This window comes from Semicossyphus pulcher, unplaced genomic scaffold (assembly GCF_022749685.1).
Source record: "Semicossyphus pulcher isolate SPU_LCO1_2020_fin unplaced genomic scaffold, fSemPul1.0.p SCAF_15, whole genome shotgun sequence".
NCBI classification, from domain to species: Eukaryota; Metazoa; Chordata; class Actinopteri; order Labriformes; family Labridae; genus Semicossyphus; species Semicossyphus pulcher.
The window spans coordinates 4,325,856-4,337,734 of NW_027211659.1; the positions used below are offsets into that span (position 1 = coordinate 4,325,856).

Below are 11,879 nucleotides of genomic sequence, written 5' to 3' on the forward strand. Positions count from 1 at the left end.
CGAACGGACTGAAGAAGCTCGGGGCAAACCTTCCGCTCTTTATTTTATCTCTCCTGCGCTCAGACTTCTCCTGCCCGTCTCTCACTATTGATCTTCTTGAGTCCGTCTCTTTATTAACCTTTCTCCTCCGTCCTTTCATCACACCGCTCCCGTCTCTTCTTCCCCTCTCTTCTTCCTCGTAGCGGCTCCTTTCCTGCCTCCTCAACACCTCCTGTTTAATCATATCCTCTGTTTACCGTTGTCTCCCCCTGATGTTAGCATTTCCTGTCACTCCTACGCACACACTTCCACATTATTTACTTTGACAACGAGGTCAAAGAAAACACACAGAGGCAGATGCTGCAGCCCACAGTTTTACTTTTAAATTGTGGTCCAGACAAACGGAAACAAACCTTACATGTACATAATGAAGATCCTTCCTGTGTCGTCCGCAGCTCCAGCCTGATGATCGGCTTCTTCGTCACCTGCCTCATCATCCTCACGGCCGTCATGTTCGTCTCGACCGTGTACTGCTGTTTTGGGGTGAGTTCACTCTCTCCTCTGATGAATCAAGCTGACAAATGAGTCTTTCCTTTAGATTTTCAGGGGTTTTTACAAGGCTGCAGTTTTGTGGAATATTTATCTGAAACGTCATCGAGAGAAGAGACGGACTGGTTCTCATTTCTTTACATGAAGCGTCGGTTTCAGACATCACAGAGACGGCTCTGTTGAATCTTTTATCAGGCTGTGGTTTGATGTTGTACTCGCTAGTGATTCCAGTTAGTGTCAGAAATTTCAACATAATCTGCTCTTGACCTTGTAGCACGTCCTTTCAGATAAGAGTTTTTAGCTGAATTCCTTAATGATCAAATACAGATCAGTACAGTTCAGTTCAGTGGAACACATAGGAGCTCATTTTGGATGAGAGAGTTGTGTATCCCAGTGTGTCGGTGTGTATCGATCGACCCGTTGCTGAACTGTACTGATGTTCTTTTATTTGTGTGTTCATTAAAAACAAGTTGCAAGACAGAGTTATTCACTTTATGCTTGTTTCACCTTTAAAGGAGCAGTCTCGATAGAAGATAGAAGCAATAATATTTGAAATTGGCGCCATAGCTGTAGAGAAAGTTGTACAAACAGCTTGTGGTTTCGCCCATTCTACATTCCTACAACACCCAGAGTGCATTTCTCCCCTCCATCTGAAAGGAACGGCCCAGCGAGAGACGCTGCAGTCAAATACTACCGTTTCTCTGTAGGCAACGTCTCAGAGCGGGACAGAATTGGCAAGAATATACCGGTGGATCGTCTAAAAAATCTTCAGGTCTGCAGTCTACATTTCAAACCTGACGATTTTGAACGAGACATGACATCAGACGTGGGCGTCCTAGATTGAGGAAGTGTAGTTTAGCGAGCTCCCTGCCCTCCGCCAGATGACGCATTTTATGTCGTCTGGTGGAGGTTTTTCAGGACCCATTGTGGATAGCTCCCTCCAAAGGCACAGAGCCAAATTTAATTTCTTCTATCCCAGCTGTCATTGGGCGAGAGGCGGCATCACACATAGAGACAGATGACCTTTCACAATCACATTCACACCTACAGGCAGTTAAGAGTCAGATGTCTTTGGACTTTAATCATTCAATTTGTGCATTTAGCTTTGGTTTAATGAGCTTTTTGTTTGTGCTGTTTTTTTTCTAAAATTGCAGTATTTTTGTTTCCCCTGTCACTTACAAGCTCAGTGATTCAACACTTTGGTGCAACTCTCTAACCCTTCTTATAAAAAAAAACATGTGCGAGGCTTTCACTGATTATGTGTTGTTTTGTTTGTGTCTGTGTGAGTGTGAGCAAACAACAGGAAAAGAGCAGAACAAATAGCAGAGCTCACCTGACAAACCTCAGGAGGCTGTCCTTTTTTTCCCCGTCCATGTTCTATTTCCTGCTCTCGGCGCCGGCTGTCGGGTCATCAGGGACAGACGAGATTTTAAAAGAGAGGAATGGATTTTCTGTTGATGGTTTTAAACAATGAGTCATGCTTCTGTTTCAGGGGAACTTATAGAGAAGATTTTTGTGTGTTAGTCTCGCCATCAGAGACAGCTGACCAATACTGATAACTTGTTCATTTAGTAGCTAAAGTAAAAAAGAAAAATCAGTCAAATACATATATATGTATTTAAATTAATTGATTCTTGCATTTGTGTCTGATCCTCTGAACCAGTGGATAACTACTTTGTGTTTCCCTGTGCCCCCAGCTCTTCCCAGTCCCCCTGCAGACCCTCTCTAAGAGGATCGTCCAGTCCAGACTGCACAGCACCCTCGTGGGCGTCTTCACGATCGTCATCGTCTTTCTGTCTGCTTTCATCAACATTGTAAGTTCTCACTCAATCTTCAAAACCCTGCGCATTCCAGCTCGTATTTCATAAAAACAATCTGACCTTTGACCTCGTTCAGTTCACCTGCGGCAGCAATGACCTGCGCGGCTGCATCAAAGAAGAGCTGAACATCAGTCTGAGCAGTGTGAACGCCTGCCACGCCCACATCCTCAACTACAGCCTGGACACACAGCACAGCCCCTGTGGAGACGACGCCCTCATCTGCAGCTTTCCTGAGGTACAGGTGTGCCTTGTTATTTGTGTATGTGTGCTAGATACCTTTTAAGTTGTTTATGTAGGCGATAATGTATAGTGAGCGGGTTGGAATGGAGCCCTGACAGGGTGAGCAGGACCCCAACGTGAATTATTTGACACAAAATATTGATTTTGAAATGATTTTATTAATTTAAAAATGATTTCCATTTTAAAAATATTCCGTTACACTCACGGTAAGAGCTGCGTCCATAGCAACAGTTAACTCTTTAGCCTTCTTAAAGTGAGCTAAGCTAGCTGTTATTACTCAGATTACATGGAAATTGGTATGTACATGGTTTTACTCCACTACACCAAACACTCACGCGTTTTGCACCTGGTGTGTGCCGCGCAGTCGTTGTGCGGTGTGTCTCTCTGCAGCACCGAGGCAAGGAGAGAGAGAGGAGGGATTCTGTTTAATCCAAAAAGTGTAATTTATTGCTGCAAAATGTTCAAATACTACTAAAGTTATCATTATAGTTATGACTCTTGGTGTGGACCACCTTTTTACCTCTAGGTGTTGGAGCTTAGTGCTGCCGTTAGCTGTTACCATAAGAGCTACTGTTAAGAGCCCCTTACACTCGTCTGATCTCTCTTTTTATTTTGGGCTGTCTTTGTAGCTTTTCTCTCCTCCGAGCTCTTCCTTCTTCTTGCTTCTTTAGTCGGTCTTTGTCGGGAAAGGAGGTACTGGAAATTTACCGCGAGTTGTCATAGCTCCTGACTGACACGCTGCTGACACAAGTCATGTGGAAGCCGGATAACGCTAGTGGAAAGCTAACCCTGATTGGTTGTTTGATTCGGACCGAAGGAGTTTTTTAACAAAGTAAATACAAAGTAAATAAGGTTGCCTGCTGTAGCTTTAAACACCGCTGTATCCCGTACTGTGTTCTGTTTAATGTTTACTTCATGTGCCGTCTTCAGTTTGTCGCTCTCTCTGTCGTAGCTTCAGTTTTTGCATCATTTAACCTTTATTACTTTCTCTCCACTGTTTTGTCTCTTTGCTTTTTTTCCCGGGCAAACTTACCGGACTTCTTTCGGCGGATTGATATGATTACAGTTAGTGCTCCGGATTGTATAATTAGAGCCGAATCCCTAGCAACGGACTGTTCTTCTTATTTAACACAGCCGTGTAATAATATATGGTTAAAAAACAAGCACATTTAAAGGTGTTATGAGGCAAAACTTCACCTTTTATCGGTGGAAATTGAGGCTGTTTTAAAGTTCAACTCAGATTAGCAACACATTTATCCCAATCCCTAAAGCAAATTAATTTGACGTATTTTTGTGGGGAAAATCACTGTTATATATTTGTGACCAATTATGCTGATAAGATCATATCTGTCCTGGGCAGGAGCATAAAACGCCAGCAGAAAGGAACTTTTACATACATTACATCATCTAATCATAGATAGTTGTCTGCTGTGAATGAAATCCGCTTGCCTGTCATCATTCTAAAATATGCTGCATATTTTACCAGCCAGATGCTCAATGAGTAAAATGAGTCCAATCATTCTGTCTGTCTGTCAGGGAGCTGTAACACAGTTTTAGCACAATGCGTCATTTCAATATAAATAATAAAATGTTGAATCGGTTAGAGAGAACAACTTGTAATTGTATATTTGAAGATTCCAGTGTAGGTTTTCTTACCAGCAGAACGAGGCCGAACAAATGGATGGTGAGTGCGAGTAATTGCAGGTTTAAATGTCAACATTTTCCCTGCTCAGTAATCTTTAAGTGGTCAAATTGTCGGTTTATGTGGTTTTAAAATACCTCCTGAAGTGATTCATTCATTCAGAAGCCTGTGTTACAGAAAATAAAGCTCAACTACCAAACATAAAAACAAATGTACCTTTCCTAATGTCTCTCCGTCTCTCTCTCCCTCAGTACTTCTCCTCCTGCGTGCTGCTCAGCCTGCTGGCCAGCTCCGTCTTCCTGCAGGTCAGCAGCATCGGTAAGCTCTTCCTCATGCTCTTCATCGAGCTGCTCTACCTCCTCATCATGGAGGTGCCCAAAGTGAGCCTCTTCGACAACCAGGACTTGCTGGTGATGGCCAACGCCGTCAATATTGTGTGAGTCACATCATTAATGCTTTGACGCATGTGATCTTTGAGCGTGTGCGGATGTTTCTAACCTCTGATTGGCTCTCTTCTGCTCCTCCCCCCTCAGGGAGCACATGAATGGAACAAGGTGAGCATGACTTCTTTGATCTGATTAAGCTCACTGCATCGTTATCAGTGTGCCGGCACAAATGTAACAATAATGATCTGCAGGCAACAGATGCTAACGCTAATGAGCCGAGATTTAGAGGACAGCTTGTTTTAGTGTCCCTGCAAAGAACATCTTTAAACACCAAACAATACAACTATGTAACACCTGTATGTTTGATCAGCTACTTTGCATATAAACCTAATGAGTGTGGTTCTGACCTCCAGCTGTGTGGTGGACAACAAGGTTCCGCTGAAGATCATGACCCCGGTGGTCATCACTGTCTTCGTTCTGGCCCTCTACCTTCACGCCCAGCAGGTCGAGTCCACAGCCCGGCTCGACTTCCTCTGGAAGCTGCAGGTCGGTGTGTGAGTGTGTGTAAAGGTTAACTCCAATTTGGGGACAAAAAACAGCTCCCCACAAAGTTAATTATAACAGTTTAGCGTTACTCCTTGGTTTGGGGTTAAGGTGGGGACAATCTCGGATCCCATCGGCTACAGTCTGGCCAGCGGTTAGCATAAACGGCTTCTGGTCAAGACTTTCTTTTCCGCGTGCTGCATTGTTTACAGAAAAAGAAACAGTTTTCTTCTTACCTTAGCTGAAACAACATCGTGATGCAGGTTAGTAAAAAGTAAAAATTAACCTTTGTCAGGTCTGTCCTCAAGAGGAGAAGAAAACTACTTTTAAAATGCTCGTTTGTTGAACGGACGTCGGATCCATCGTTTCTGATGCATTCGAGGAAGTCGGGAAATCTGATCACTGAGCGGCTTTCGTGACACAACGTCAAGGGAATTTATCTCAAGTTGAATTTTAGATCTATAACAGATTGTTGCTTAACTTGCTGCAGATGTCTGTTTATAGATATTAATAAGAAGCTAAATCGTCGTCAGATGACGCTGATGGGAGCCGGGATGTCTTTTTGCTCTGTTTTTCCTGCATACGCTGCAGCCTGCTGATACGTGATAGGTCAATGTTACTCGCAGCGTAGTACAAACGGAAACCAGAACACTTGCCATCCCTAAAATCCACGTCCCTGCCTGTAGAATGTGTAAATAGAGATGAAGGTAGGGACAATCTCTGAACAAACCGGTTATTATCTGACGACAATTTAGCCTCTGGAAAAGTAAGATTTAATGCAATGTAGCCCTAAATGACTGAAACGAGTTTGCCTGTGTGTTTGTTTAAAGATCCAAAAGACCCCTTTTGGTAAGACTTCTTAACAAGTGTTCCTACCATCTGTCTTGAGAGAAGCTTACCCATGTTACAGCAGATAAAACAGAAAAGGTTTTGTTCTGTCATATTGTCAAAGCACAGGTATTACATGTAAAATGATTTGTTTTAGGTCTGGGGGATTTAGCACTAAGCCGTGTGTCTGTAACAGCTCCTAACAGGCCGAACAGACAGAACTCTGGTCCTCCTGTTCCGTCGAGCGTGCTCTGAGCTTAGCTTATCGCTTTGACGCCATTAGGGCCAACAAACAGACGCTGACAGAAACTGACAAATTTAAGGATTAGGGTTATCACGCAGTGTCCATCACTTTGCACAGAAAAGTTTCTCTTTGGATACATTTGCAGCATGCTAATCTCATGCTTCCTTATTAGGTTATAATTTAAAAGAGGACGTGTCCTAAGGGATGCTCCAGGGTTTTTTTGATATCTCATGGAGGTTGTGACGCAGGCTGGGCTGCCTGTGGTTGGAAATCCAGTCACAGGGATGAACAAATTATTTATCTAAAGACTTTGGGCTGCTGCAGGGGCCTTTATTTTCCAGCCTACTGATGTCACTGATGATCAGGGTTGTAGCCTGGGAGTCTACAGCTACCCCGTGCACGGCACTCACGCTCATTGCAAAGAAGTCCTGTTGTAGGGAGAATACAAGTTCAAAGCTGTCCCTGATCTCGAGCAGTCAGGGTTAAAGATTGTGGTAATAATTGTGTAAGTGTCTGTATTAAACTTTGTTCCAATTAATCTAGAAGATGTACATTTCACTGGATATCTGACCTGCTGGTTTTAGCGCTATCAAAATATTTAAATCCACCAAAGTCTTTAGGGTTCATCGACATGGGATCATGAATATCTTTACCAAATTTCATGGCAATCCATCCAAAAATAATACTCACAATTTTTTTTTGCCCAATGTCTCTTGAATTTATCCTTTACATCCTGTCTAATTTCTATAATGACCGCCTGCAGGCCACAGAAGAGAAGGAGGAGATGGAGGAGCTGCAGGCCTACAACCGCCGTCTCCTCCACAACATCCTCCCCAAAGACGTGGCCGCCCACTTCCTGCAGCGGGAGCGGCGTAACGACGAGCTCTACTACCAGTCGTGCGAGTGCGTGGCGGTCATGTTCGCCTCCATCAGCAACTTCTCCGAGTTCTACGTGGAGCTGGAGGGCAACAACGAGGGAGTGGAGTGTCTGCGGCTGCTCAACGAGATCATCGCTGACTTTGACGAGGTGAGACGGGAAGATATTCAGATGTTAATCTCTGTTATATATCCCACCTGGCCTGGGAACGCCTGGCCAGGGAAGCTGGATAATGTTTCTAGGGAGAGCCACACCTGGGCTAACTTGCTTAGCTTGCTGCCACCACGACCCGACCCCGGATGAGCAATAAGAAAATGGATGGGTGGAGTATTTTGAGTTAGTTATTATAATAATCATATGATAATAATGTATCTATTAAATGCAGAACTAAAACTCTTGGCTGAGCAATATGGAGGATACAAAGAATTGAAAGAGTACTAACCTAAACCGCTCTAGATATAAAGCTTAATAGATGAAACCCTCCCTCTCCTGTCATCATCAGATCATCAGTGAGGAACAGTTCCGTCAGCTGGAGAAGATAAAGACCATCGGCTCCACCTACATGGCTGCCTCCGGCCTCAACGACTCCACGTACGATAAGGCCGGGCGCTCGCACATCCGCGCCCTGGCTGACTACGCCATGAGGCTGATGGACCAAATGAAATACATCAACGAACACTCCTTCAACAACTTCAAGATGAAAATAGGTGAGCTGCAGAGAAGAATGGGAGGGGATGCAAATGGAGACACATTGTAAATTCAAATAAAAGTAACTGTTACTCTCAGGAGAGGAAAAAAAAAGTTAGTTCTGAATATAAATGTAAAGGAAATTGTGACGGTACATATCATTTTATCTTTGTCCAGGTGTTTGGTAGTTATTAAGACTTTGGTGGTGTTATTTTTCTCAGGTCTTAACATCGGCCCGGTTGTTGCCGGAGTAATCGGGGCCAGGAAGCCTCAGTACGACATCTGGGGAAACACGGTGAACGTGGCGAGTCGAATGGACAGCACAGGTGTACCAGAGAGGATCCAGGTGAACTGAAGGGTCACACTGAGACGCCAAAGTATTTTCTTTATCTGTCATTTCTTTAACGAAGGAAAAAAAGTCAACAAAATAAGAATTTTAGATTAACAGATAGTGACGCGTTTTCCATCAGCCAGCAGTGGTTGGTCTGCCAGAGAGGGTAGGCGGAGCTAAGCGGCTGCTTTTCTGCTCTCTGCAAGTGTTGCGAGTAAACAGTAATCTACTATGGCTGAACAGACAAAGAAAAGATGGATGACTACAGATACAACTTCAACAAGAAGTGAAAATCCAAAGAAGAAGAAACAAACTCGACGCTCAAATTAAGCAAACAGTCTGAAAAGGAAAGCGAGTTACAAAGTTACAAAGAGTTACAACGGGAGCCAATTGTGGACGTCAAAGGTGCAACACTGTCTGGGCAGTGTTCTCCCGCAATTACCGGTTATCGCCACAGGTGCCGCCAAAGAGAACGAAACTGAGATCTTCAAGATTACAACTTTGAAGGGATAGTTTGGATTTTTGAAGTGGGGTTGTATGAGGTGATTGACAATTGTAAATGTGCTATGTACAGTAGAGAACAGTCAGCACGGACCTACGGAAGCTAAGCTAAACACCTCTGCAGTTGGGGTCAAAAGCACCAAGTACTATAGCCACTTACAGTCCTACATATAAACAAACATTTCAGTTTAAGTGTACGCTGTATAAATCCAAACTATTCCTTTAAATTAATTCGTAGTTTTGAACAATTATCTGTTATCTATCTAAACAAGTGTCATTACATATATTTATTTTTAGTACATTTTCTACATGTTGTTTTCTGTTATTCTTTCTTTTCTGACAAAACAAAAAAACACATTAAAAACAAAAAACTTTTCATTTGCCATCTTTGAGTTGCATCCAATTTATTCTGGTCAAACCGGAGAAGTTCATCTCGTGCCATCTTGTGACTGATTTCACGCCTGGCTGACGGCTGGATTAAGAAAGTGCCTGTTCGCGTTAATGAAAACTGTTAATTAAAAAAGGCCATATTGGTTTCACTCGATCAGATATGAAATAATTAATGCTTAATAACACAAAGCTACTTTGAAACAGATGGAAATATTTAATTACATCTCATCCGTTCCAACTGCACCTTCTGTGAAACTCTTAAAGGCAGAGCAAATAGGAACCACTGCAGGAAGCCGCTCATCGCTGGACAATAATATTCAGAATGTGCATAAAAAGGAGCCGAGAAAACAATTTAAAAGAGCTGAAACTGCTAATGATAAGTTGAAATTGAATCAATCTTACTTTGGGTTTTTGTCTGTGATAAATATGTCTGCTCACTGTTCCTTCCTCCCTCTCTCCTCAGGTAACCGCAGACCTGCACCAGGTACTGAGCTCCTACAACTACACGCTAGAGTACAGAGGCGTTGTCACAGTGAAGGGCAAAGGAGAGATGATGACATATTTCCTCACCGGTGGACCATCTAGTAGTTAACCCCTACTAAGAGGCACATAGACATCTGACATGACGAGCAGGCTCATGGACCTCTGATAGCTTACAGCAGACTGACACTAACTGGAGCGTCCCGTCTCACAGCGACAGCACCTACTGAGGCCGCACCTGGGATGGATTCATCCTAAAGCTCAGCATGCGGAGGAGACTATAAGTGGCTCAATCTGCCATTGAGACCAAAGATGTCCACTACAGACGAGCGTGCGTCGAGGTCCGACAGGAAATGTTCCTGAAGAAACTTAAATTGCTTCAATCTGCCAGATTTTTCTGCAGGTTTTTGGACAAACTGGACATGAACTACGTCACTTCTTCTCCTTTTCTCTGCCTTTCTCCTGCTGAAGTGTATATGTACATGTAAAACACAGAGTTTTATGTGTATGTATATGATTTAAAGTACTGTATGTGAAACACATTTGGTCCATATTGTTTGTAATACAGGTACAAATCTCTCAAAGCGTGGACACTCAGCCAGCACCGCAGCACGATCGTCCTTGTATCAAAACCTGGTCTCACTACAAATAATCAACAGATCGATGGAGGCAGGAAGTTGAAGAGTGCGTCTCACAGGTTAGGAGGTCCCTCAGAGGCAGTTCAGAATGTCTTTTGTACGAACAGAAAGAAAACGCCCCGCAGTGTTTACAGAAAGCTTCAGGTCGGGTAAATAACATCACGGATGTACACGATGGTATCGTCAGCATACACACACACACCAACACAACGAGGATGTCACTGAAGAGCTTTTTCTAATCTTCAACGTTTTGTATTTTGACTTCAGAACACCAAACCCTATCAGATATTTTGAGAATCTATATTTTGTACATTAATATATAAGAGAGATATCTATAAACACCAATGTGTATTCAGATGTACATACTGTATCACTCATGTCGGGGCTTTCAGTCCTCGCTGAAGTTTCCCGGTCTTGGCGAGCGCCACAGCTGATCTCCCATTTAGCCTCAGCAGACACTTGAACGGCTGTATTTCTGGTTCTTCTCACAAAATTTAGCAATTTTCATCTGCAGGAAGTCGAGCGTTTCTGATGATTTCCCTCCACTGGTCTGTTTGAATCTCACGTTGAGAAGGAAATGTCAAACCGAGTGAGTGCACTCTTTGAAAGGCGGCTTTGAAGCAGTCTTTTTGCACTGCAGTGCATTCAGCCGTCCAGCCCTTCCTGCATCGCTCCGCACCCTCCTTCTCTTGCTTGCTCAATCAGATGGTACGACCCAATGAATGTCAAATGATCTCCGATGAGGCCTTTAATATGAACTCTTAAACTGACGTTGGTGACGATGCTCATCCTATGGACAGGTACTGATCAGCCCATGTGGAAGTGTGCCCTTTATCTGCTGTTTGCTTTAGTTTTGTTCTTATCAGAGCAGTTTCCTTCAGTATTACAGCATCACTGTATGTCATCAGACCAACTGTCGATTTCATAGACTTTTTTTGTGATTTTGTTCGTGATGTTCTTACCAAACATTACAGCTGGTTCTGTTTGTCTTGGCAGTCACAGAGTGCAGGAATCAGTAAACGTCTGGACAAAGTGTCACGTTTCTTACTTGAAGATATGAGGAATATAGCTCCAACAGATCTTATGAAAAGGCCAAAATATTGTTGATTTTGGACTTTTGAAATATATTAGATCTTAGTTTCGTTCTTTTTGGCGGCACCTATGGTGATAAACAGTTACTGCGGGAGCACACTTCCCAGATATCCAGACAGTGCTGCATGTGTGACGTCCACGGTTGGCTCCGGTTGTAACTCTTGATTTTCCTCACTGACGGTCGCTTTCCTTTTCAGACTGTTTGCTTCATCTGAGCGTCGAGTTTGTTTCTGTTTCTTTGGATTTTCACTTCTTGTTGAAGTTGTATCTGTAGTCATCCATCTTTTCTTTGTTTGTTCAGCCATAGTAGATTACTGTTTACTCGCAACACTTGCAGAGAGCGGAAAAGCAGCCGCTTAGCTCCGCCTACCCTCTCTGGCAGACCAACCACTGCTGGGTGATGGAAAACGCGTCACTAACTGGGCGCCGCTTGTGACACCCAGTCTGTAATACTGCAAATGCAAAGGCTTTCATCAGTGGCTCAATCACCATTGTGTTACCTCATTCGGCGATAGATAGAGACTTAATAGACATTTAATTAAATGAAAATCAACTTTAAATGTTGGTTTTAGTTTCCTCCTTATTTTCCTGTATAATAGAAACTTGGCACTCGGTCCAGATGTTTGCGTTGACCCTGTAGAATGAAAAGCTT

The 11,879-nt window shown here is 43.3% G+C and overlaps 1 protein-coding gene across 1 annotated transcript in view; it reads left to right on the forward strand.

Moving 5' to 3' along the window:
* adcy5 (adenylate cyclase 5) overlaps positions 1-11,187 on the forward strand; it is a 94,140-nt gene extending 82,953 nt beyond the window's left edge. Inside the window, exons 12-20 of the mRNA XM_069662678.1 lie at positions 435-522; positions 2,226-2,342; positions 2,425-2,583; positions 4,482-4,666; positions 5,030-5,162; positions 6,995-7,258; positions 7,611-7,815; positions 8,017-8,141; positions 9,481-11,187. Of these exons, the coding sequence (XP_069518779.1) occupies positions 435-522; positions 2,226-2,342; positions 2,425-2,583; positions 4,482-4,666; positions 5,030-5,162; positions 6,995-7,258; positions 7,611-7,815; positions 8,017-8,141; positions 9,481-9,609 (1,405 nt within the window). The 3' untranslated portion in view covers positions 9,610-11,187. The remainder of the gene's footprint in view (positions 1-434; positions 523-2,225; positions 2,343-2,424; positions 2,584-4,481; positions 4,667-5,029; positions 5,163-6,994; positions 7,259-7,610; positions 7,816-8,016; positions 8,142-9,480) is intronic.
* Positions 11,188-11,879: the final 692 nt, after the last annotated feature.